Source organism: Gymnoscopelus microlampas (assembly GCF_963454915.1).
Source record: "Gymnoscopelus microlampas genome assembly, chromosome: 13".
In the NCBI taxonomy this organism is placed as follows: Eukaryota; Metazoa; Chordata; class Actinopteri; order Myctophiformes; family Myctophidae; genus Gymnoscopelus; species Gymnoscopelus microlampas.
Window position 1 is genome coordinate 28,772,139 of NC_139950.1, and position 27,333 is coordinate 28,799,471.

Sequence of the window (27,333 nt, forward strand, 5' to 3'; positions counted from 1 at the left end):
GTGTGTGTGTGTGTGTGTGTGTGTGTGTGTGTGTTTGTGGCTGACAACTATCTGAAATTAAAATGACAAAAGTTAAAAATATTTTTGCCTATCATTAAAACAACCATTCATATAATGTGCAATAAGTGTTAAATGGCTTTATATTATGAATAGTACTGTAATAATTACTATAAAATCTCCATGTCTCTTCAACTCTTTATAACAAAAAATGCATATTTATTTTTTCTTTGTTTTAACCAAAATATATCACTCGCACTACATTTTACTAGGGCCTTCAAATACAGTACTTTACAGAGTAACAGACAGAAGGCAAGTGACCTTTTTACTTTTGGAAAATAATATTGAAGAAACGGTTAATTTGTGTACTGTCACTTTAAAAGCGCAATTTATACTTCATCGTACGACGGTGTCACGCACCAAACATAGCCGATCTCCAAGCTCACACTGCGTCTGTTCGCACCACGTTGTGAGCTTGTAGATCTGCCATTTTCGGCAACGATAGACTGAGGGACGGACACGCTCAGCAACACTAGTTATTCATTCACAGGGAGATCCCAAACGGATTATTATCAATTGGATAATTAAAATTGTCAACGGAGACTTGCTACCTTGGGTAGAAGAGGACGAGTGAAACTTTTGAGCGTTTCACTCGTTCGGTGCAGTTTCACCGCTGCACCGCACATGTAAACACAACAACGACGCAACCACCCGAGTGTACAAATGGAACCAAATGGACGCTTACAGCCCCCTTAAAATAGTGATGTAGTGAGCCAATAAAATTCCTCTTCCTTGTTAACCCGGGCAGCGCTGTTTGGCACAACTTGCAGCTATCAATACACTTTTAGACCAACATGTTTGTGCCAGCGTGAGTGATTAGATTTATTTCTTGATCGCCTCTTGTTTTGATAGTTTAGACATGACGTCAGGGGCCGCTGCACTCGATAACAGGCTCGACAAGCCTAAAGCTTATCGATACCCGGGTCTCGATAAATTCATGCCCGGGTATATAATGTACCCGGTTTTCGAGCTCCATCCCTACTTGCGTCGAGAACTAATGGAGAGTGGACATTACCGCGTTTGGCTAAAAACAGTTAGTAACATCATACAAGCATACAAGCTAACTATTAGCCAAATTCGGCTAGCGCTCAGACGAATCCACTGAGAGAGGCGTGTCTAGTCCCATAGCTTGGGAGGACGAGGGCGCCCATTGGCGTGTCTAGTCCCATAGCTTGGGAGGACGAGGGCGCCCATTGGCTTAAACGACAGCCAATCACGCAAAAAAAGTGTTGAATACATGTCGGAAATCTGTCGGGTCAGAGTCAGAGTGAATACAGAGCCGCGCTTTCAGCTGGCGGCTAAAAAGCACAACAAAATTGCTGGCACAGTATGAACATATTTTTTTATTTCATTGGCACTGAGAGAGTTAATAACAAGCTATGCTCTGTTAAAGATGATTGTGTTATTGTTACATTGTGTTGTGATGAGGCAGTGCTCATTCAGTTGACCACGGCCACTGTCCTAGGTCCTGAATTGTCTAAACATGTTCTCTTTTTCCAGCTGTAGAGACAGCATTAATTGTATCGCTGTACAGCCTTGTGTGGGTGTCTTTGGTTAATTAATGATAGGCCTATTAATGATAAGTGTATTTATTATAGTACACTGTGTATGTACAGGTGGCTTGGTACAGGTGTGTGTGTGTGTGTGTGTGTGTGTGTGTGTGTGTGTGTGTGTGTGTGTGTGTGTGTGTGTGTGTGTGTGTGTGTGTGTGTGTGTGTGTGTGTGTGTGTGTGTGTGTGTGTTGTGTCATTTACCTTTTGTATTTTCACTCTGAGAGGAAGTCAATCTCGGCGTGCAACGAATGAGGGGAGAGAGAGCTAGAGCGCTGACTCCGCTGAGTATTCCATTGATATTAAACATCTCGAAAATATGAGCATTCCAATTCTAGTTCAAGTAAGCACATTGTGATGATGCATGTGATCGTGATCTTTTTTCTTTTTTTTGTGTGTGTGTGAAACCCCAACCTAAAAGTTCAAATAATACTCACCTGTGCTGCTGGTCAACAACAGCTTGGAGCACACAAGCGTGGGCCAAGCACACGTAGACTTTCACATACTGCTTTGTGCTTTGATGTTTTCAGCATGCTTACGCTACAGAAAGAAGTAATCTAACAACCCAATCACGTAACACATTGTGCAACATTCAGTTTAACTTTAAATTATGCTTGTCTGACTGCCAGTGAGGCTGCCAGCCCTCACTTTAGTTGGTACTCTGCTGAACATTTTACAATAGTCCTGTGCACCTCCACTATACATCAGCTCAGAACAAAATCAAACAAACAAACAAACAAATTACTTTACGTTCTATTTTAAATTAATCTATAACTACTAACCCTAACTGCAGTAATAGGAAGCTTGCACAAAATTCATCGTCTATTATTTATTGTGAATGAATGAAATTCACCCACTCCTTTATACTTAATACGCATAAACGTGATGTGACAAAACTGAACCTTTTTGTAACTTTTGGCCACAGGTGGCAGTACTGAGCAAGTGCTCAGGTGTAGGCTACTCTACAGTGAGCAGTCAAAAAGTGTGGGCATCCAGAATCAGAATAATCAGAATCAACTTTCTGATGATTCTGTGGGCATTGCCATCTTTACGAGAATAAGTAGATTTCCTCTGTGCTATAAGATTATTTTGCAGCACTTTATACTCACTCGACGTATATCACCTTCATCCAGTGCCCTTTGAAAGGACAAATGTATGTTTAAATAAAAGTGCTTGAAGTTACAAAAGTCACATTTCTGAATTAACATATAATCTGAATGGGTGAAGTACCAGCAGAGTACCAAAATGGGGATTGAGCCAGCCTGGCAGTGCTTTCTGTACTTCGTTATTGATAGCAGAGAAGCCATAGTGCATGAGCTAGGGTTACATAGGGTTTGATTCAGCCAGACAACAAGCGCTCTGTCATACACTGCTGTGTTGTCCTCTCGTTGGTGCGTATGAGTGGTCCTGCTGAGAGTAATTTGCTACAATTGGACTGCAAGATGATTTCAAGGACTTCGACTAAATAAATTATAGCCTTCTCCATTCAAAACAAAAACAAATCAAAATTGTTTATGTCACACAGCATCGCTGGCCCGCCACTTATAGGAGACCTGAGGGGTAGCTAGGTCATTTTTATCCTCGCCTGAGAAGAACTTATTATGTTCATGCATAATGCATAGTGTTGGGTTATTTCCTGAAGGGAGGGATAAATAATTAAATAAAATAAAGAAATAAGTAAATATTTAAATAAATAAGCAAACAAACATGATGAAAAATGAAGCATTCATGTATTGGTTATGGCTTTGATTATCGGGACAACACACAGCTAACCGTCAAAGACTCACCCCTTCCTCGACAGAGGAAATGTATAGGCGTATAGCATCAACTGGTGACCCTACACCTGCCTTGTTTTTGCTTACAGCTGGCTTAATTGCCGCCACCCCCCCTGAAGCAGTGACGATGTGCTTTAGAAGTTTGTGGTGGGAGAAATAAAATCCAATCATAATGCAGACAAAATGCAAATGAGACTGCATATGCATAAATACCAGGCGTAAACGCAAGGGCGAGATAGGTTTGTTTATTATCCAGAGATTGCATTTTAATACAATGTAATGCAGTCTTAAATGGGGTATTTCCTTTTTTTTTTTTACTGAATACAATATTTTACGTGCTATTGCATTCAGTAGATGATCAACAATGCTCCAACCTGCACCCTCTTCATGAGTTTCACTTTAATTTCACAAAGCATTTCCTGGTTTTATAGACTGTTCCTTTCTGTGTTCCTTTATGACCAGAGGGCTGTTCTATTTCCTATATTGCATGTGAGCTGTGATTGGTCTATTTTTGAGGGGACATACATACAAACACACCTATATATACAGTACAACACTGAACAGACTTAGCGGACACAACCTGATAGAGACAACTTGGCCTAATGCCATGCCATGCAACTAAAAATAAAATAATAAATCTAATTTGCACACACCTTGATTTTGAGTCGCAGAAGTCAGAGAAGAATAGACAAGAGAGGAGTGAAATGACTTTCAACCTGGTGTCCCTATTTTGGGAATGTCACACATTCCAAAAAGTACATTTTCAAAAAAGTTCAGAAAATGTACACATAAAAACCCATTTAAAAAAATAAAAAAGGATTAAGTGGTTAACTCATTCACTGCCTGAATTATTTCTGGCCGCGTTTGCCCACTGCCAAGATTTTTCATTGAAAAAAATAAGTACTCAGGATCCGAGATACAGAATTTTTAAGTTTTAAGTTAACAAGGAAGTGGATGGGAGTCTAGATCTTCAAAAAATCATATCTCCTTGGTCTTGGGGTCAAAAAAAAAAAAGAAATGTAAAAAAAAAGTCGTTTTAGTTGTTCTAGGCAGGCATGGCTTATGGGACAGAAGTCGTTTTAGTCGTTCTAGGCAGGGAATGAGTTAACATTGCGGGAACAATTTCACATCAAAGTGGTGTGTGTGTGTGTCAGCGGCTGGATGACATACATACTGTAGCTGCCTAGGACATCATCTCAGTAGGGGTGACATCTGCACACTTAAAAGAATATAAAAATCTGGAGTGAAAGTGTAATAAATGCACCCGTAATGGTCCATTTTACACTTCAATTAAATGAACACTCCGGAATTTACCGTGTGGCTACTAGGCTGGAGGCCCATAGCCTACCTCTATGAGATACAGCTATTTTCGGCATGACAAAGCCTTCTCTGCAGTGTCCTCCGAGGATTAGTCACCCTCCAAACAGCAGAACAGGAGCAAACTGCTTGCCTTGAGGTACTTTGCATCCACTAAATAAATATCAGCCGACGCTATGGGATCCTCTTCCAGTCTCTCTATCCCTCCCCTCCTCTCTCTTTCTCTTTCTATTCATCTGTCTATCTTTCATGCATCTGTCTTCTATACAGCATCAATTATTCACCCCCGAACAAGATGAATATTTCAAAGGCTGTTGGACTCCCGTGCTCCATACCTCCACTCCGCTGCCTTTCTCTCATCCCATGTCTCTTTGTTTGATCTCTCTCTCTGCTCTTCCTTTCAACCTCTCTCCTCCCCTCTCACCTCTCTCTCTCTCTGTCTTCATACCTCACTCCGTCAGCCTCCCTGTCTTGTCGTTCTCTCCCCTATATGCGTGTGTGTGTGTGTGTGTGTGTGTGTGTGTGTGTGTGTGTGTGTGTGTGTGCGTGTGCGTGCGTGCGCACATATATGTGTGGCTATGTACAGGTATCTGTGTGTATGTTCGTGCACACATCTGCCTCGCTTTTCAGTATTGGTGGGAATTGTAACAGCTACCTCTACAGTAGCTCCTCATTACGGATGAAGTAACTGGGGTGCCTGGTACATGTACCTCAGCCAGTTAGTGCACAGACCATTATGCTGCTTGTGAGCACGAAGACATGTCTCTCTTCTTTCTTTGCCCTTGATTTCCTCTCTGTCTACACTGACCTATCCTAAACTCCCATTTTGGTGGACAGACCAAAAGACAGAGCCTGTCTGGTGATTATTTTTGCTCTCACAGCCTTTTTTTTTTACACTCTTCTGTGAAATCCTACGGAAAAGAGCTGGACTAAATGCACTTTAGAGATATGCTGAATATTTCCCCTCACATACTAGTTTTCTTTTTGTTAGTCCTTTTTCATGGGCACCTTTTGTGTGTGTGTGTGTGTGTGTGTGTGTGTGTGTGTGTGTGTGTGTGTGTGTGTGTGTGTGTGTGTGTGTGTGTGTGTGCGTGTGTGCGTGTGTGCGTGCGTGCGTGCGTGCGTGCGTGCGTGCGTGCACATTCTATCAAAGCTGTACAGCCTATAATATACATACTGTATGTATGTATATAAATAGCACTTAAGTGGCTGCAGTGGTGATGGTAAAGACAACTGGCAACAATAATATTGAAAAATAGCAGTAAAAATCATAAAGTTTAGGCTACTTTTGGAGTCCAGATGTCTTATAGTTTGGGGATATAAACTGTCCCTGAACCTGCTGGAGTGAGACCCGATGCTCCGGTACTGTTTGCCAGACGGTGAGTAGGACTCTATAGGGTCTTCACTGTACTCCTCTAGTTGTATAGCACTGGTTCTCAAAGTAGGGATCGTTTCGTATTGTAACACAACTCAACTCACCATATGTCACATATCTCATTACAGTGATGATGACGACGACAGTACAGGATATTACAGATTTTTAGCCGCGAGCTGAAAGCGCTGCGGCTCTACAGACAGCCTCAGACATCGTCACTCGCGACACGACATGTTTTCGACATGTTTTCGGGACACCTATTTGTCTATTGGCTGTCCTGGCTGTCCTTCACTACTTTACAGCCAATGGGGAGACACTACTTTAAAGCCCATGGACGGCCCATGGACGGCCAATGGACGGCCGTCATTCACAGCACCCGCCTCCCCTCGCAGCACCCCCCCCCCCTCCGTCTCCATCTGTCCCTCTCCCAAGTCTCTCTCTCTCTCTCACACACACACACGCGCGCGCACGCTCTCTTTCTCTCTCTCTCTCTCTCTCTCTCTCTCTCTCTCTCTCTCTCTCTCTCTCTCTCTCTCTCTCTCTCTCTCTCTCTCTCTCTCTCTCTCTCTCTCTCTCTCTCTCTCTCTCTCTCTCTCTCTCTCTCACACACACACACCAGCTCCAGCGAAAAGTTTGTGGTTGCTTTGTTGATGTGTTAGCAACATGCTATGCTAACCGTAATAGTGAGAGGACAGAGTGAGAGGCTGAGAGTCATAAAGTCATTAAGTCATAAAAAGTCGGCCAGCGGAGAATCTTCTAATCATCTGTGACTTACAACAGCCGCAGGGCTTCAGTGTTGATTTAACTCTGAGGAGCAGTGGAAGTACTCAAATGTTTTACTTGACTAAAAGTATTAATACTGCAATGTAGAAGTACTCTGTTACAAGTAAAAGTCCGCAATTCAAAATTTACATGAGTGAAAGTACAAAAGTGTTGGTATCCAAATGTATTTAAAGTACCAAAAGTAAAAGTACACAAATGTTTGAAAATAGCAGATCTACAAGCTCACAACGTGTCGCGATGCGACACTTTGTGAGCTTGTAGATCAGCTATTTTCAAATAGCCTTGGTATAAAATAGGGCTAAAGTGGTTAATGTATGTTTTATAATGTAATAATTTATATCTGCAAAGTAACTAGTAACTCAAGTTTTCAAATAATTGTAGTGGAGCAAAAGTACAATATTTGCCTCTGAGATGTAGTGGAGTAGAAGTACAAGTACTGAAAACTGGAAATACCACAGTAAAGTGAAAAATACCTCAAAATTGTACTTAAATACAGTACTTGAGTACATGTAGTTACTTTACACCACTGATGACATGCCTGTCTAAGACAAGTCCCAGAGTATTCCTAAAACTGTATATATCTGTAGGCTATTTTTATTTAGTTATTATTGTCCATTTTATTTTCTTGCTTAATATTTTCTTTTCTTCATTATATCAATTATATGTAGAACCATCTGTGGTACAAGTTCCAACAACATTTCGCTGCTTGTATCTTTATGAGTCAGTAACAAATAAAGCTTCTTGAATTCTGCACAATCCTAATGTTGTAATTCACTGCAGAAGGACTTGTTTTGTACCACAATAGGTAGCCTAGTCCTATACCGGTTACTTATTTTTATTTTAATGTTAAGACATTTATGCTTGAATGACAGTGATTAGGCCATAACATGTTACAGCACTATACAAAAACAAGACATGACAAAGTCATAATATAGCCGCAAAATGTCATATTGAGTTCTTCTACATTGCAGTATTGATACTTTAACTTGAGTAGTTGGGGACACACACACACACAATACAGCTGCTAATAATAATTTTTTTTTTTTTTTATGTTTTTTCAAAAAGGTTTTTTTTTTCATTTTTTTTTTAAATTTCAATTTCTCAACGGCAGATTGGGGCAAAAAAAGCCTGCCGCTCGCGGCTAAATTATGACTTTAGTCATTTCTTGTTTTTTTACATTTACAGCATCAAAACCAAACTTTCAGTAAAGAAACCATACAAAACAAACAATCAGTCAATCAATCCGTCTGTAGTATAGCAGCAACATTGGTTTTGGATCTATCTAATTGTTACTTGTTATGATTGTCATCATTAGTCCGTACATTTAATTTCCATTTGTTTGACAATATCAAACGAAAGAAAATGCTAGTGGAGTTACACAGTAAATTGATCCATTTGTAACTTTGTGAGTGTACAGATGGGACCAAATGGACATTCTTCCTGTGCAGGAAGAGACACTTAAGGGCAGCTAGTGATTAAAACAGAGCTTTTTTCTCCTCTCTCTCTCTCTCTCTCTCTCTCTCTCTCTCTCTCTCTCTCTCTCTCTCTCTCTCTCTCTCTCTCTCTCACACACACACATTCTATCATTTTGACATGGCTGTGTGTGTTTATATATGGCCCAGTGCAGCTTTATGCAAAGAGCCACTGTATCAGTGTGTGTGTGTGCGTGCGTGCGTGTGTGTGTTCGTGTGTGTGTAGGCATGTGATATTGGCAGGATTATAGCTTTTTACTGCGTCCTGACTCCGGCTGCGCAGCAATCTGTCTGTGCTTTCTCTCATCCCAGGGACGGCATGGTTGGCCCAATGTGCTCTTAATCTCACATATTCATGTGTGTGTGTGTGTGTGTGCCTGTGTGTGAGAGTGTGTCCCAAGCCAATGGACTTGTTGTTATGTTTGCTAGGTCCGTGGCAGCCTCCTAATGTCCAATTTGTGACTTTGAGTGTTTTTTGTGCTGTGTGTATAATCACAGACTAAATGCCCTGTTTTGACCCAAGGCAGGCAATGCAAAGTATTTCTCTCTCTCTCTCTCTCTCTCTCTCTCTCTCTCTCTCTCTCTCTCTCTCTCTCTCTCTCTCTCTCTCTCTCTCTCTCTCTCTCTCTCTCTCTCTCTCTCTCTCTCTCTCTCTCTCTCTCTCTCTCTCTCTCTCTCTATCTGTCTCGCATTCTCTTCTGGCTTTATGCCAGAGTGACCACAGAGCCTACAGTGATAGTGCAGGCTTGGATACAGGACTCATACACAAATGCACACACCCACACTCACACACACATACTATAAACGTTTTTTTTCTCTCGCTATGTCAACATCATGGCCCCTGAAGACATCGCAGCCTGTCTCGGATAGCACAGGCTATTACAGTGTGTGTGTGTGTGTGTGTGTGTGTGAGAATACTGTCTGGCATATTACAGATCAACTTACAAATCAACTCACACACACACAGCACACACACACACACACACACACACACACACACACACACACACACACACACACACACACACACACACACACACACACACACACACACACACACACACACACACACACACACACACAGACGCATGCACACACACACACGCACACACACACACACACACACACACACACACACACACACACACACACACACATACATACACATACACATACACATACACACACCACACCTGTTATTACTTCTACCACAAGTCAATGTGACGTGTGTTTTGTCTGTTTTTGCAGCAGTGTAATGGTATGTTGTACTGATATGAATATTATGAGTATTGCTATTCTGTCTCCAGTCCATTTACTCATTGCCCACTGTGGAAATCATATTCATTTTGGAGAATCTATCTCTTGAGTTCATTAATTGATACCTCTAAAATCTACTAGTGTGTGTATATTGTTCAGTTAGTTAATATACTTTGTGTGTGCAAGTGGGGTTACAGAAACGTCCTAAATCCGAAATACTATCTTTTCTGTGTAGTGATTGGTGACCCATTATGTTATTATCATTATGTCCAGTATTTCCTATCCTAACTTCAGATAGGAAAAGTGTATTACAGAAGCATCGTTGCCAAAACTCTAAATAAAAAATGTAATTGTCTCGCCAGGCCAGGTAATTAATCAAAACCTCAATAAAAGACAGTGGCGAAAGGTCTTCAGCTTTGATTGATACAGTTGTAGCAGACCTGCAGTTTTCTGGGAGTTTGTTCCAAATATGTGGTGCATAAAAACTAAACGGTGGCTCTCCACCAAACTGAGAAGTTTGAATGGTTCACATAAGGTAGCAGGTTATGTGAAATGTAGTTTACTTTACTTTTGAAATAAATTATTTTACTGACAGAAAGCCAGTGTAAAGGTCTAAGAAATGGAGCGACGTTATCCTCTTTCTTGACCTGAGCAGAATCAGGGATAAATCAGCCCAAAACTCCTGCAGTGTAGCCTGTATGTTATGTAGCCTGCCTTACAGTAGGTTGGTTGTGGTTGGCCCGTGAGCCCAATCCCGGAACATGCACGCAGCGCGCTTTTATGTGCATGCACCCCGAATGACAGGCACAGAGGACGGATGGTTGGTAAAAAACTTTATGGGTCTTTTGATGGTACATCTTCACACTGATGTGGAGGCCCACCCGGATTTGTCCCAGTGTGCCAGATGGCCAATACACACTGAGCTCAGGTGTGGCACTGTTCTCTGGTCCCCTGGCGCCATGAAGGATTATTCAACAGCATGAGTGTGGTGGCTTTCTCACAAAATGTTTCTCTGAAATGTAAAAAGTAGGGAAAAAACTGTTTTCAAACAGATTGAAGTCACTTAAATGATTCTGTTATAATTATTATTGTTATTATTATTATTTGTAAAGTTCATGTTGTGGCGGGCGGGCTGTGTCTGTCTGTCTGTGGCGGGCATGCAGAGCCACGGTAGAACAGTGAAGCTGCCATCGCCTGGTGGTCAAATCTGAGAATGCAATGCAATTTAAAATGCCAGGAAGAGCTTGATCAGCGAGAGAGAGAGGGAGAGTAAAGGCCTTTGCAGACAGGGTGCGATTGGTCAATCAGTTTTTACCGCATGCGAAAAGATGCACAAACCGAACTGGGTTCGATTGAGAAAAAAAAAACGCACCGCCGCAGCCACTTGCCGGCTCTTCTTTTAAAAAATGATATTGTCCGTTTTTTCCGTGCAAAAAATCGCACCCTGTCTCCAAAGGCCTTTAGAGGGGGAGTGAGAGAGGGAGGGAGGGGCAGAATAATCTGGGAGAATAACCCGGCCAGTGCTGGGTACCAAAACCTGAACACACTGATCGACGTGGCGCGTTATCTATTATTTTAACTTGAAGTTGTCCGTGTGTGACTTGTGTGCCCGGATTATGCTTCACATCATAGACGAATAACGATGTCATAGACTATAAGTACTGAAAATTACCCCCTCAATCCCAGCTCACGTAAAGTTCTGCATGTAATGACGAGTACTCTGTAAATACTCTGACAACGGGTACTAACGTGATGTCACAGTACTACTGACTGGCTGAGACAGACATAGACAGTGCAGATGGCATACTACTGGCGTCAGAACGTCAGTACTCTGACAATGGGTACTGATGATTTATATTATTCCATAATTGATGCATCATCACCTTAGTTCACGCAAGATGTGGGAGTCATGCTTTCCCCAGCTGTAATCAGTCAGCTGTCAGCCTGCTGATTGAATACGTTTTTCTAATCAGACATGCATTTCTACGCACAAATCACGACCCATTCTCAAAACAAGGTCCATTCAAATATGGCCTCATCCTACACTCCCTCCTACACTTGATCTCTGCTACACATCTGTGTAGCAGAGATCAAGCTGCTGTGCTCAATTTTTCTAGTTCAGAGTCTTGTATGGCTCATAGGTTACTTCAATTAAATGTCTTGCTTAATTGGGCACGCTCTTGTATACCCATTGGGGGGTTTCTGCATCGCTGTTACAAGTCTGGCTCAAGGCTTACAACAAAGGAGAGAGCGATGTTTGTTAAACTGAAGGTTAAAACAGAAGAATGTCAGTAATCAGTATAGTGTAGTGTGCGTGTGCATGTGTGAAGTATTGGATGCAAAAATGAAACAAGACAAACAAAACAACTCGGTACAGAAGACCATGCATGGGGAAACATGGTGGCTGGTGGTGGAGGAGGAGGTCAGAAAGCCACTCCCTCCTCAGATGGCAGCCATCAGACTGACTGGCCCCAAACTGGACACTGCTGGAGAACAGACAGGCATCAGCAATTAGACACCAATGTGAATAGGAGAAATAAAGAGACAGAGAAGAGAGTGAGTGGACCCATCAATGTTGCCGGGAAGCATTTCCAACAATTTATCGTAAATCGATTAAAATCGATTCAAACTGGTGACAATTTAAATCGATGTAATAAAAAATGTATTGCGATGCAAACAGCAGAAAAAAAAAGAAGAAGAAAATACAGGATCTTTGTAAGAGAATTGATAAAAAAAAATGTTTTCAGTCATTTGCTACTGTTTTGAAAAGAGGATAAGAGAAAACACAGTATTGTAAAATAAAATAAAAGAGAAGACAATATTCTTTTGTGTAAGAGAAATGATAATTAAAAAAAAGATTTTTCGGTGATTTGTCTGTAAACTAATTTTGTGTTAAAAAAATCGTGAAAAATCGCATCGTGACGTGAACCTAGTATCGTGATTCCTCGTATTGTGAGTTGAGTGAATCGTTACATGCCTACTGCATTCCTGCATTTGTGGCGATAAATGGTTAAATCTATGACGAGACTGTTCCTGAATTGTCATCATACACACCTGAGATGTCAAACCCAATGTCATGTGTCATCCACAAGTAATTGTGTGCTTGTTAAGGTCTTGTCCCTGTCACCAAGCTTATACCAAGGGCGAGCTTTGTCACTGAATATACCAATAATCCCTGCCATCCTCTCTCTCTCTCTCTCTCTCTCTCTCTCTCTCTCTCTAGGTTAACGGAGCTGTCAGGCTCTCTGACAGATGGTCCAATCAACTATAAGTACAAGACCAAGTGTACCTGGCTGATAGAGGGATAGTGAGTATCTCTGTCTCTTTTTCTCTTCTCCTCATCAATCTTTTATCGACACAAGGAAGCAATTGTTTTTTTTTTACATATCAAGGAGAGCTATAGAGACAAAGTGATAATTTTGTCTGGGTCCCATTTGACTATAACTGCAAATATATGTGGTCGCAAGACAGCAAATGCACAGAACAAACACAGCAATCGTATACATGATGAAATAAAGTGTGTGCATTAACATCAATCGTTGTCTATAACCACTGTCACATAACATGAACATTATGCTCTCTCTGTCTCCCTCCCTTCTATAGTCCTAATGCGGTGCTTAGGCTCCGCTTCAATCACTTTGCTACGGAATGCAGTTGGGACCACATGTATGTGTATGACGGAGACTCCATTTACGCCCCACTGTTAGCTGTCTTCAGGTGAGTGGAGCGTCTACAGGAGATAGCAGGGGAGCTTTAAGAGGGAGATAGGAAGGTGGACATTGCTTAGCAGGTTTCCACCACACCAACAAGCATGTTTCCCACATTCCGTGGCCCATTTGCTTACATACATCTGCCGATACAGAAGCAGACCTTGTTCGTCTATGTCTTCTATGTATTAATTCATCATTATGTTAATTATTTATATAACATGAAGTAATGTTAAAAGAAATAATCATGCCACCACGGTGCGCGTGGCTGCAGGAGTCTAGCTGTTTATAAAAGGGTCTATCTATCTGTCTGTCTGTCTGTGAGTCCGGACATAATCTTGCAAACACACAAGGCCACAGAAGTACCTCCAGTATATACGTGTATACAGTATATATATTCTCAGTTTTATACTATGGAAATATTGAATGACTGTATTGATGATCTCTTGTATTGTATGTTTTCATATGTCTTAATGAATTGAATACATTGGACCACAATGGAAACAAGCCCTCAGGGCTTTTTTTGTGTTATTCTTTTAGCATTATTGTATAAATGTACCTCTGTCTGCACTTTTTGCAAAAGTATTCAATCAATCAATCAATGACATCATAAATGACTGATGTCACAGTCTGGCCACATAAAGTGCGAGATCCACACTAGAGCTGCACCATTCCCAAGATCCACATGATAATATTCTTACCATTAGCCACATTTTGCCATGGCTCTTTTCTGAATTAATTACATTATGTTGCCAGTGAGTGATGGAGAGTTAGACTGTTTCATTTACAAGTAGAGGGGGGAAAGAAACAGTGTAATTCATGCACGTTATTGTAAATCAAGTCAATTGTATGTACACAGTATATCCCTAAACCACAACAACAGTTGCTTCATGAGTTAAGACAGAGACCCAACAATTTGCCCATGAGAAAATGCTTGGCCACAGCGGCAAAGAAAATCTCCCCTTTCTGTTACCTTCTGTTTCCTCGTTGATATGTTCCACCTTGCTCTGCTATCTCTGCCCGCCCCTCATGCAACCTCATTCTGCCACCACAACTCTGTGAACACCCCCTCTAGTAACCAGACAAACACCTATCCGTCTCAGCTATCTCTGCCCACCTCTCCTGCACCCTGAAGCATTTCAATAGATTTTGTCCAGAAAAGATCTCTGTGGTTGGAAAACACGAGTAAATGAGGTCGAATTTGTCCAGGATTTTCCTATAAACAATAAGATGTCTACACTTGAGTATTACAGTATGTTATTGTTCACAATAAATAGTCCCATATCGTACGTAACTGGGCTTAAGCGCTACAAATGGCAAACAGCTGCGTTGGGGCACAAAAAAAACTAAGGCTATAGCTGCAATGGAAAGGCTTTTGTTGACATTCATTACAGTACAGTGTGCATATTGCATTTATCACAAGAGACAAGCCCTCACCCTAAGTACCCTCCCGTCAAAAGACAGACCACAAGCCAACAATCAAAAAATGAAAGAAATCCCTGCATACCACATTGTATTATTTTTATCTGAAGCTAATCGGTGTCATATTTATAATGGGGTGTACAATTCCTTTAATGGGCCTCCTCTGTCTTGCAGCTCTGTGATAGCACTTTGAGACCACAGTAGTCATCCATTAAATATACTCTACGCTGAGAATATTGTTTTTGCTCTGTCTCTTTCCTGTCTCTTGCCTTATCGTTTTCTCCGCTCCTCTCTCCCTCTCTCTATGTTTCTCTCTCTCTGTTTGTATATCTCTCTCTACTGCTCTCTCTCTCTCTCTCTCTCTGTCTTCCAGTGGTCTGGTGGTTCCAGAGATGCGGGGTAATGAGTCGGTTCCAGAAGTAGTGGCGACGTCTGGCTACACTCTGCTCCACTTCTTTAGTGACGCTGCCTACAACCTGACTGGCTTCAACATAGCCTTCTCGTATGTCTAGACATGTCTCCTCTCTCTGCCCTCCCTCGCTTTCTGTGTCTCTCTCTATTTCTCTGCCCTCTCTCTCTCTCTCTCTCTCTCTCTCTCTCTCTCTCTCTCTCTCTCTCTCTCTCTCTCTCTCTCTCTCCCCTCCCTCCCTCCCTCCCTCCCTCCCTCTGTCTGTCTCTCTCTCTCTCCCCCTCCTTCTCCCTCTCTCTCTCCCTCCTTCTCCCTCTCTCTCTCCCTCCTTCTCCCTCTCTCTCTCCCTCCCCCTCTCTCTCTCTGTCTCTCCCTTCCTCCCTCTCCCTTTCTCTATCCTCTCGCGCTTATTTCCGGTGTCTTTCTCTGTCTTGCTTCAGCTCTCTCAACAGACCCACTCTCACACACACACACACACACACACACACACACACACACACACACACACACGCGCACACGCACACGCACACGCACACGCACATGCGCACGCACGCACACAGACTGACAAACACAGTCACAGCAGTGCAGTCGGAAGCCTTGTATCCCCCTTCGTCTCCACAGATTTCTTTCTCTGTCACACAAACAAACAAACACACACACAGTAATGGTACTACTGCAGTAACAGGTGGATGGTGGAGCCAGTCATTCATTCATTCATTCATTCACTGTGTGTGTGTGTGTGTGTGTGTGTGTGTGTGTGTGTGTGTGTGTGTGTGTGTGTGTGCGTGTGCGTGTGTGTGCGTTGGGAGGTACTTTTGCAAAGCCTCAAGGCTAAGGCTGTCAATACAAACACACACACACACACACACACAGACACACACACACACACACACACACACACACACACACACACACAACATAAAAGGCAAGCACACGTAAGGGGGTGATAAAGGCTTTGGTTGTCATGACGACCCTCATGTTGTCGCCGCAAACCTGTTTTAATGAAGACCACATAATGTCCTTCACTACCCTGATTCTCTCCATCCCTCTCTGTCTGCCTGTCCCTTTATCTCCATCCCTCTACCTACCCTCTTCCGTCCATCTCTCTGTCCCTCTCTATTTATCCCTCACTAGTTATCCCTCCGTCTATGTCACTCTCTATCCCTCTATCTATCCCTCCATCTCTCTATCCCTCCTGTCAATCCATCTCACCTATCCTCCCTCTGGGTTTGGGCAATTAACCGAACATTTATATTAAAAACAGATATTTAGAACTTTTTTTTTGTTGGGGGAGGGGGAGGGGGGGGGGGGGGGGGGGTAATTGTCAAATCAAATGAATTTAATTTTAATTGATTTTGTTATAATTGACAAATTGACAATAAAATTAAAAAAAAATATTAGTCTGATTAACCATTTAACACTGTATTACTGTACACACACACACACACACACACACACACACACACACACACACACACACACACACACACACACACACACACACACACACACACACACACACACACACACATAAAAGTGAAAGTAGCCGATCTACAAGCTCACAACGCAACGTGATGTGAGCTTGTAGATCTGCTATTTTCACAATCATTTTTACAATCGTTCCTTAATCGTAATCGAGGCAAACGTTTTAAATAACCCTGACATTGATTTTGAGACATATCGCCCAGCCCTATACCTCCATCACTCTATCCAACGTCTATATTCTGCCCTCTATCACTCTCATTATCTATCTATCTACCCCTCCATATCTCTACGCATCCATTTCTGTCTCTCATTCTGTCCCTTGATTCTGCCTATCATAGCCGTTATCCCTCCATCTATATCCCTCTAGTATCCCTCAACCTGTCTGTCCTTCCCTCCATATCTCTTCTCTATCCCTCTCTCTCTCTCTCTCTCTTCATGCCTCCTCCTTCCCATTTCCCTCTATCTGTCATTCCATCTTTCTTGTGCCTATCACACCTTCTACTTTCTCTCTTTTGTTAACTCACTCCATCTCTCTCTACCCCTCGCTCTGTCCCTCTCTCTTTAACTCTATCGTACTATATGGGCCCTATTTTCTCCGGTGCCTTACCCGTTCGCACTACCCGCTACCCGTGAATTAAGCACAAAGGAGCTGGCACTGTCCCTAAACAGTATCTTGTTATACCCGCTATTCATTATGCCGACTCCGTTATTTGCGCCTGGAGGTGTGCCCGTTGGCGTGTTGTTAACTTGCGCTTTCCTTAGAATTGCTATCTTGCCCACACACGTTTGGGAAACCTGCTATGCCAAATTCGTTTGTGTGAAAAGTGTGACTGTTAATTCCTTGTGCCAATAAATTGTGTTTTTATCAGCAGTTGCCAGTTAAGCTTATCAAAGACTAATACAATGTTGTTTGATCTGCGTTTGCTACAACCACATCAGACCATTTCGTTTGATTAATCCAGAACACAAGCAGATTGCTTTAATTTAAAGTTCTCTATAACCAGCGAAGTGTGAGTGATAATTCTATGTATCAAATATAATTTGATTCCAATCAGGCAACGTCTCTCTTCCATGGGTAGAGAGGGAGATAGGGTGTAAGATTGCAGCATTGGGGATATGTCTTCTCTTAAAATTTGGCCCGTGATTGGTTTTATTATTGTAACGCCCAAACAAACCATACCTATGCATAATGTAACGGGTAGTGCAGGTGTTTTAGGGATAAGGCTGGTGTCCGAAGATAGCAACTTTTGCACGGGAACGCCCCTTGCGCATTGCTAAATCCCCAAATAGTGGGTATAGGATCTTCGGCCGAAAATAGAGCCCTATATCATTCTCTCTCTATCCCTCAACCGTGCTCCTCTCTGTTCCTCCCTCTTTCTGCCATGATATCTCTATCCCTACCTATTTCTTAAAACTCTCCCTAACTCTTCCCACCCTGCATGCTTCCGTTGTTCTCTCTCTCCCTCAACTCCAAGTTACCCCAGCCTTTATGTCTTCATCATCACTGATAGAAATAACCCTCTTTACCCTGAAGAACAGTTTTTTTTGCATCATAGCTATGAGCTGTGCGACTTCCTTTTTTAAAGTTAGAAATAAGCCTCTCCCTACAGTATAATGTCAACGTAATTGACTACTTAATGTTTTTTTCTTCATCTATACGTTTCCAAGATTAAATAATTGGTCTCCCCTGGTAATCGTTGTTTCTTCAAAGCTAACGTCTCTTCAGTTTATCTTTTTATCTCGCTTGTATTTTCCTTTAACTAACAGCTAACAAGGACGTTTCATGTGAATTGTGATGCACCACATTAAGGGTGATTTATTCTTAGCCGCACGCCAGTGTCGTCTACCGGAAATAGGCGATCTACAAGCTCACACCGCGCTGCAGCGCAATGCGCTGTGAGCTTGTAGATCGTCTATTTCCGGTGTGCAACACCGCCGCACAACTGAGTGTAAATCAGGCTTTGGATGAGCGTCAGCTAGCTTTTTGGTGTCATAAATTGGCACTTCAGGAGCTGCCACGTTCAGACAGCCGTCTCTTTGCTTCAGCATGGCTGATAGAAATGCATCTAATTTGCTTTTATTTCCTTTTTTTGCGCCACAGTATATGTGAAAAGATCGCTTCAAATTCTTTCCACACCCGTGTGGAAACTGACAGCCTCTGCCCTTTGTGACTCGGCTATCCTCTAACTGTTGATAATTGCCATCTCTTCCTATCCCAAAAACTCTCTATCTCTCTCTCTCTCTCCATACTCTCTCCCTCTCTCTCTCTCTCTCTCTCACCCACCACATTGCCCAGGGCCATCCTAGCAATAGCAGCCTGTAGGGCTTACTATGTAAATACAACATTGTGTGTTCAAGTCAGGTTCCTGCCACCCCTGGTTCTATCCCCGCAACCCTGTCAATCAAGCCTGAATGTTGTCCACTGAAGCAGAAATGCCATGGAATAATCTTTATGGAAATGCGCCTTCTCTTTCTTAACCCATTAAGACCGGTAACGCATCACTGTCATTTTAGATTTCTTCTATCTAATATCTGCTATTCAAAAATAGCAGATATATAAGCTCATAGCACCGAGTGCCGTGCTATGTGTGCAAATCTTTGAATATATATATATTTTAAGCTAACATTTGCAACAAAAATCTTTGCTTCTGGGGGTCCCTGGAACAAAATATTTTACAAATGTTTAAAACATATATATTCAAAGATATACAAATGTTCACAATTTTTCAAAAATAGCAGATCTACAAGCTATGAGCTTTGTAGATCTGCTATTTTTGAATAGCCAAAGAAATCTTAAAATGATACAGATGCGTTCCCGGATTGAATGGGTTAATTTACATTCTCTCTCCTTTCGCTCTGTCCCAGGATAAACTCTTGTCCTAACAACTGTTCGGGCCACGGGAGATGCAGCAGTGCCAACTCGGTGTCTGGCCGCGTGTACTGCGAGTGTGAGAACTACTGGAAGGGCGAGGCCTGCAACATCCCTTACTGCAGGGACAACTGTGGCAGCCCGGACCATGGCTACTGCGACCTCACCGGAGAGAAGCTCTGCGTCTGCAACGACAGCTGGCAAGGTACGGCAGCAGCCACGGGGTTAAATGGGAATTATGGACCGGAGGGTAGAATTTAATCAGGGAGATTACACGCACAGATAGGGTTTAAAAGCCACCGTTATTGATAGAACCTGTGGGGCTTTTTGGCCCCAACTGTGTACAATGTCCTTGAAGTACAAGCGGGGACTGCTGGAGGGGAATATTGTTTCCCCCTGAATAGTAAGTCTGCTGCCAAAAAGGTTTTTTATTGAGACAGACAATACAGGGAAGCTGAGTGGGAGACAGTTTAATGGGGACCACGCGCTGTACGATGTTGGCCATCTTACTGGCATCCCAGATCAAATTTCCACATTGTGGCAAATACATGGCAAATGTTTGTCTTGGAGATATACTCTGTGTGTGTGTGTGTGTGTGTGTGTGTGTGTGTGTGTGTGTGTGTGTGTGTGTGTGTGTGTGTGTGTGTGTGTGTGTGTGTGTGTGTGTGTGTGTGTGTGTGTGTGTGTGTGTGTGTGTGTGTGTGTGTGTGTGCGCGCGCGCACACGCGCTCACGTGTGTACCGGTATGTGTGTACCATATGTATATAATGATTCCAGTACATTAGTTGTACAATGTCTCTACTGTGTTCGTCCTCTTCTCTCATACAGATGGTCTTCCTCCATCTTTCTCTGCCTTTTTGATCGACCCTAACCTCTGCAAAAGAGGGTAAAAACGGAGTTAAGGCAGCTCAGACTGAGTTCTGAAAGAGTAGCGCAGCATGTGATCATCATTGTATATCCTCTCTACCAATGTTGGCCAAGCTACTTGTAAAGTGTAGTGAGCTAATGAACCAGTTACTCTACATTAAATTAAGCTTCACTACATTGAAGCTTGCTCCCCAGAGAAATATAGCAAGCTCAGCTACAGCAACACAGCAAAAGGAGTTTACTACATATTGTTTCAGCTTTTTTTTCAAGTTAGTTTTTGATTGATTGAATACTTTCAAAAATGTAAACATCACGTGGTACAGTAAGATAAAAATGTCATTAACATAGTATAAATAATTCACACAATAATACATGTCGTCAACAAATGCAAACTATATGTACGAAGGAGAGAAAGGAAAAACGGCCTTTCGTTTGGAATTTACATTTACCTCCCCTTGTGGTCTCCTGATAGATGTTTTTTGAGGCCAATTTTGAAAGAGACCAGTGATACACATCCTTTAATGGATGGTGTCAGGGCATTCCACATTTTGGTGGCAGAGTAGTAGAATGATAATTTTCTCATGTTTGTTCTAAATTGGGATGGTACCTGTTCATGGTCGCTCCCTCTAGTGCTGTGGCTGTGGATGTCACTCACTTTGGAGACGTTTTTAGACAGGTACTGTATGAGGGTATTGAGGGCATCGTCCCTTTCACTATCTTAAAAAACAATTCCATTGATTCTTAACCCTGTCTTCTATTGAGCCATCCCATACTAGCAAAGTGTGTTGGAATTAGGTGGGTCATGGGCTTAAGGCCGAGAAGTAGTCGTATCTGTTTGTTTTGGGAGGTGAGAGGTGTTTTGAGATGTTGGAGAACCAAGAGGTGCAAGCATAATCAAAATTACATTGAATGAGGGCTCCAGCTAGTCTTGAGAGCACTTTTGTTGACAAAAGAGGAAATCCTGCCCAAAAATCTTTGGCAGGAAAATTGCATCTTGCAATTGCAATTTTTTCCAGTCGAACAGATAGGCAGGCAAAAACATATTCTGTTAAATTGTTTATTAAAACATAAACTGTGCCAAGTGTCAAATCTCACTCCAAAACCAATTTGGCACCAAAATTGAACATGTGCTACACATTCTAACACAAAGTGTGTGTGTGTGCGTGCGCGTGCGCGTGTGCGTGTGCGTGTGCGTGTGCGTGTGCATGTGCATGTGCATGTGCATGTGCATGTGCATGTGCATGTGCATGTGCATGTGCATGTCTGCGAGTGCATGTCTGCGAGTGCATGATTGTGTGTGCGCGTGTTTTCATTGATATGCTCAATTTAGACTTTGGCACATTTGTAAGACAAACTAAGTTAACTCGAAACTCAATAACTCAACTCAACTGTAACTACAAAATAAAGACCTGCTCCGTTTTTGTGTGCAAAAATCCAAACATCTTAACAGCTCTGTGCTCTGTGTGTGTGTGTGTGTGTGTGTGCGCGCGCGCGCGCGTGTTCGTGTGTGTCTGTAAGTTTCCCCTCCATTAAAGCATGAGGTACCGTACCGACGTCACTCCCACTACCCCTGGGTCACAGCGTTATCTTTTGTATTGGAATCCGGATTCCCATAGGGGAATCTTAGATCCCGTCATAATATGACGCGATAAGAAATGTGTTCCAAAAATAAACAAACCACCCTGGCAATTTTGTCAGGTATGTGACTCTGTCATGTATGATATTGAGTTGCATTTGATAACGTTTGGAGAAAGACATATATTTTCTTTGGATAAATTAGTACTTTTTCACCTTCAGTTGATGCTTCCATATCCATATGAGTTTCTCTCATATTTAAGACTGAAGGAACAGTGCAGCATATGATTACCAGATGTACGTCATGCCTGTCTTCCCTCTGCTCATTCTCATACACTTTCATTGTCAACCTCTCTCCATCGGTCTCTGTAACTCAGACTGAGTTGAATGTGCGCAGACATTAAAACGTGCGTACTTTCCTTTTCCTGCAGTAGGCTCTGTGCATAACTGTAGTCCCAGCCATGTTTCCAGAAGGTGGCATACCCGTTTCCTGTTTCGGCATTTTCCCATACTTTGTTTGATTGGCAGCAGATAATGAACTGTAAACAGATATGATACCTTCACATGTGTTTCCAATTAAATTCTGAGGCAATCACACCAAAGAGGTTACATAGTTACTCTTTGATCAAACAAAGCTGTGGTTAAAATGAACCGGTATAGGAAATAGGCATACCACCTTCTGGAAACCCAGGACTACAGTAATACACAGAGCCTATTGGATAGTTCTGCTACATCCCTAAGCTGGAGGCCTTAGGGATGCTCATTTAGTATTTCACCCACTATCTGTTTTGGGGTTTTTTTGGGTCCAAAACTCCAATGTTAAAACATTGCTGATTTGTTCTAAATCATCATCAGTGTGACTCATCAGATGTCACTATTTAGTTGATTGGCCAGTTGTAATTGTATTGTAGTCAGTATCAAACATTCGGGACAAAAGATTCTCATATACCATCACTCTTATGATGACAGTCCGGTGCATACTATCCACAGCTCACCAAGCTGTGGATCCAATCTAGTTTTTATTTTATCACGTAATAATTTTAATTTGTTAAATAGACAGACTTACCCACTTTAAACCATAATTTGTCCCTATTTATGAAATTGTAGCTTGGCTATTTTTGCTACTACATAGTATAAAAGTATAAAATAGGGATTTCATTCATAGCAAAACAAAAACATAAATAAAAAATATGTATAAAAGTTGAACTATGGAGATACAAGGACATTGACAATATAATGTTCCTCCTTTCATAATCAGTAAACGTTAACATCATTCTTAAACTCTTACAGCAGCTGTTGCAATGTAGTTGCCCTGCTATTGCTAGATTGTGTAGCACCGCCCCCTCCTGGATGGATGCTGAAGTACAAAGTATTTTCTTTCGATTCTTTCGATTTTGATGGGATATTAAAAAGACAGGAAGCTTTGGTCAGAGGCACAGGTCTCCTCCAGCTGGAATAGAACAGGAGACCTTGCAATGTTGTGGTCAGCTACCACCATGCCTCCAGAGCACAGAAACAAAGCCACAGTCTACTCATTGCTGCTGAATCTGCCAGTCACCATCATCCCAATGTTTATATCATCGCTGTCGGGTGGAAACCTTGGATGTCCAAAAGCGTTACTTTTCAGGAAATGGAAAAAATAACCTGTTTTCCAATGGATCTCATGTAGTTATTATTCAATCACAAGCTCAATATTTATAAAAACCCATAAACACATTTTAACCACTTTCACAAAAAAATAAACCCACGACCTACAAGCTTTTAGATCGGCTATTTTTGCTACGTTTGTGTGACACTGTAGTATGACGAAGTAGGGCATTCATTTTACAAAAATGAAACAACATATAACTTGAAATGTATGGAGATACAAGCTTTCTGTCCTACAGCAACGATATTGTTTCCTTTCCATTTGCAGACATGCCCACCACTGTTGCCATGTCTGCTTATAAGCGACTTTGGGCTTGTTTTTCTGTATAGTAGCTTGTTAATATTGGTAATTGTGGTGGGATGTGTTTTTTTGGGCTTGTTTCTAAAGTGTAAGTTGCTTATTTGGGCTTGTTTCCTAATGTTGTTTAAACCAGTGGTTCTCAAACATTTTCATGTCAAGGACCCCCAAATTAATATGTAATTGTCCGCGCATCCCCATCTGAAAACTTTTTTTAATGCCAGAGACCTCCGTACCAGATTTGTGTTGTTAAAATGTTTCAAAAATATTTTTTTTTAAATCCCAGGATTTTTTTGAAAATAGCCGATCTACAAGCTCACAACGTGACGTTGTGAGCTTGTAGATCGGCTATTTTCCAATAGCCGATGCATATAGGTTGAAAGAGCTCATGTGCCCTATAGTATTGTTTTCATAGACCTGGTTGCTTATTTCTCTCTCATAATCTGGCAACACTGATGCTCACGTATAAATGCTCTGGCGAGGAATGCTGACACATTAGAAACCAAGTCAGACCATCACGTCTTTGCCGTTCAGTCTCCGCAGGCTACAGGATGTTTGTAAAGACCAAACTTCTTTGCCAAAAATAGTGCCTCACAACGTGTCGCATTGTGACATGCTGTGACCTTGTAAATCTGCTATATTCATTGATTTTTTGATGTTTAAAAGGAACTCTATAGGTTCACGAGGTAAAAGGACCATACGAGTGGTCTGGTATGTTTAGGTTGTCGACTACGGCTCATTATTATTTCAGACCATCTTCCAAAGCATACCATGATTTGTTTGGTCTTCAAGGGGGGATTGATTTGAAAAGTAGTTGAAAGTAGTTGAAAATAGTCCATAGATTAAAGATTAATTTACGAAGATAATTCAAGTAGAATATTATCACGTAGGTTCCGTTCTGCATCATTTTAACAACTTAATCACTCAATGTAAAGGAATTTACACCAACCACAAACTCTAAAAATGAAGCAATCAAATGTCAAAATATTCTGTCTTTATGTAGCCTACCATATGGCCAAATCTGTGAGTAGAAAATTATGTTTTTAGATTGGCATGGTCCGTTAAGCTCAGCTTTCCTGTTTCAATCAATAAAATCAATTAGTTCGATTAACTATTGCAGCCCTACAGCCAATAGGCACACATGCACACGCTTACACTCACACACACACGCACACACACTGGATGATAAAGGTTGTCATGGCAATCCTGCACGGTTTGTGTGTTCCATTAATGTAAGGATCATGATGCACCTTTGTCCCTCTTCACTTCATTCCCCTCAAATCTCACCACATCAAATCAACATCTCTCATCATCTACCTATGCATTTGTACATTTATATTGCGTGTTGTACGAACTTGACAAATTTGGTTTACATTTAGATAGCGTATCAGAGCAGACTTCAAATAAAGATAAACTGCATAAATTCCAACACACAGCGTCTACATGACTTCACAATGTCCAAATATGTTGTATTTCATCATGAATAAATAACGATGGATTCATCGAGTTGAACATGCATGGCCAGATGGCCATGTCGGCTTTGCAGTATGTCAGATTACCACTACTACCACGTAGGTGGATATAGGAATTGAAATGTAATATAAACCCCAACAGGGTCAGATAGGATCAGAAACAAGACGAGAACGTTAAACCCAGATTAACCAGCATTTATCTAAGACAAACCAGTCAAGTTGAAAGATCTAATGCTGTTGATTTCCCTTTGCAGTCTAATCACACAGTGTAAGTACTCAGTGCTTGAGTTACAAATGGTTAAGTTAACACTGAAGGGTTTTACTGTGGTTTATTTCCCCTCACGATTGTTCCTTGGATTCCCACTAGATGTCCCCCTTGGTTTACTTGCCCTCCCTGTTAATAGCTATCTTAGCTATGTAACTAGAACTATTAATATAGTTAAAAAATATATATTCTAACTCAAGTGAATGGCAGAGTCCACACTGCAACTTTAACGACAATGGTAGTGAATGATATTTATATTGTAGTGCTCGGTGTCGGTGCGAATGGCCCTTTTGTATTGTGCAAACAATTAGTGTTATTGTTTGCACCTGTGATGATTATTGCAGTAGAGATGCAGCAGAGTAGACCATTTGTGATGCACCTTTAAATGGTAAGACATAAAGAATCTGATTGCATATTGTGCAGATAGATATTGCCTGGTAGAGATCTTCCAGGAACTATCTGAGGTCTATGTGCAAGACAGTGTTTGGAAATATATCACCAGGGTCTATTCTGTAGTCGTTTTAGAACCCTTTGATGCCAGTTTGGAAAGGTTTGGAACATTAATACAAGGAAAGGTTAAATAAAAACCAGTGTCCACTGTCCAGTATAAGTTATCATGCAGTGGATCCTTTTTTTTCCAAACTATAACCAGTGTAGTTTATAAAAAATAAATAAATATGGCAAGGCAATGCACGTTTATTTGTATAGGAGAAATAGCAGAATCAGCAATCTTACTGTTTATCAGTAGCTAGTTGCAGGCTTGCAGCTTAATTCCATACATTGCATTTATTACACACAGCCACAGAAAACACAATGCACTTTCATAGAGGATTTTCAGTGCTCCTTGTGAAGGATAGGCTACTCTTCCATAATTAATTGCACAACTTTGGGTCAACTGTTTAAAGTTAAAGTTCTGGCAGAAAACGTGTATTTTGTCAAATATCTCCACTTTTCCATGATATTCACTCGGACAACATTCTCTGCGTGATGGGATGACATTCATAGCAGCAGCAAAAACATGTAAACTTCCTTCAATGAACGCATATATAGGCTATGGATGGGACACACAAATTGACAGGTGCATCGTGGTTGGTACGGGATCACTCGATGAAAATTACAATGCTGCCTCTCTAGGGACATAAAGCAGACCTGTCCCAGATGACCTGAGAGGTCTGGATGGTTCATGATCGCACAAGATCAGAAATGTTGGCCCTAAACCATTAAGTGATTTATAAACCAACAGCAGTATTTTGAAATCCTTTTTTTTTGTTTACATATAGGGAGCCAGTGTAAAGATCTAAGAATCGGAGTGATATGCTCCACTTTCTTATTAGTATTAGTAAGGACTTGAGCAGCAGTATTCTGAATCCTCTGCAGTCGTCTGGTCTGAAGATCTAAATCATGATTCTAATCTAAATCATGTTGAGACATAAGTCCTGTAATCTGTGATAAGATAATGTTCCTACGGTGATAGTGGGCTGACCTTGTAATTGTGTTAATGTGGCTGTTAAAATTCAGGTCTGAGTGGCTCTTTCCATTTTAATTAAAGATGGGAGGTTTGGTATGGGCCTATAATTGTTCATTAATGAATTCTCTAGATCATTATTTTTTAAGAGTGGCTTGATGACTGTTGTTTTCAGGGTCTGTGGGAAGAAACGTGTATTGCTGCTGTCTGATGTCTGCATCGAGTGATCTCGCTACATACTGTAGAAATACTATACAAACAGAGCA

The 27,333-nt window shown here is 41.5% G+C and overlaps 1 protein-coding gene across 1 annotated transcript in view; it reads left to right on the plus strand.

Moving 5' to 3' along the window:
• LOC311058033 (attractin-like protein 1) overlaps positions 1-27,333 on the plus strand; it is a 337,913-nt gene that overhangs the window by 42,975 nt on the left and 267,605 nt on the right. The window contains exons 2-5 of the mRNA XM_084075308.1: positions 12,810-12,893; positions 13,190-13,303; positions 15,089-15,217; positions 19,475-19,683. Of these exons, the coding sequence (XP_083931434.1) occupies positions 12,810-12,893; positions 13,190-13,303; positions 15,089-15,217; positions 19,475-19,683 (536 nt within the window). The remainder of the gene's footprint in view (positions 1-12,809; positions 12,894-13,189; positions 13,304-15,088; positions 15,218-19,474; positions 19,684-27,333) is intronic.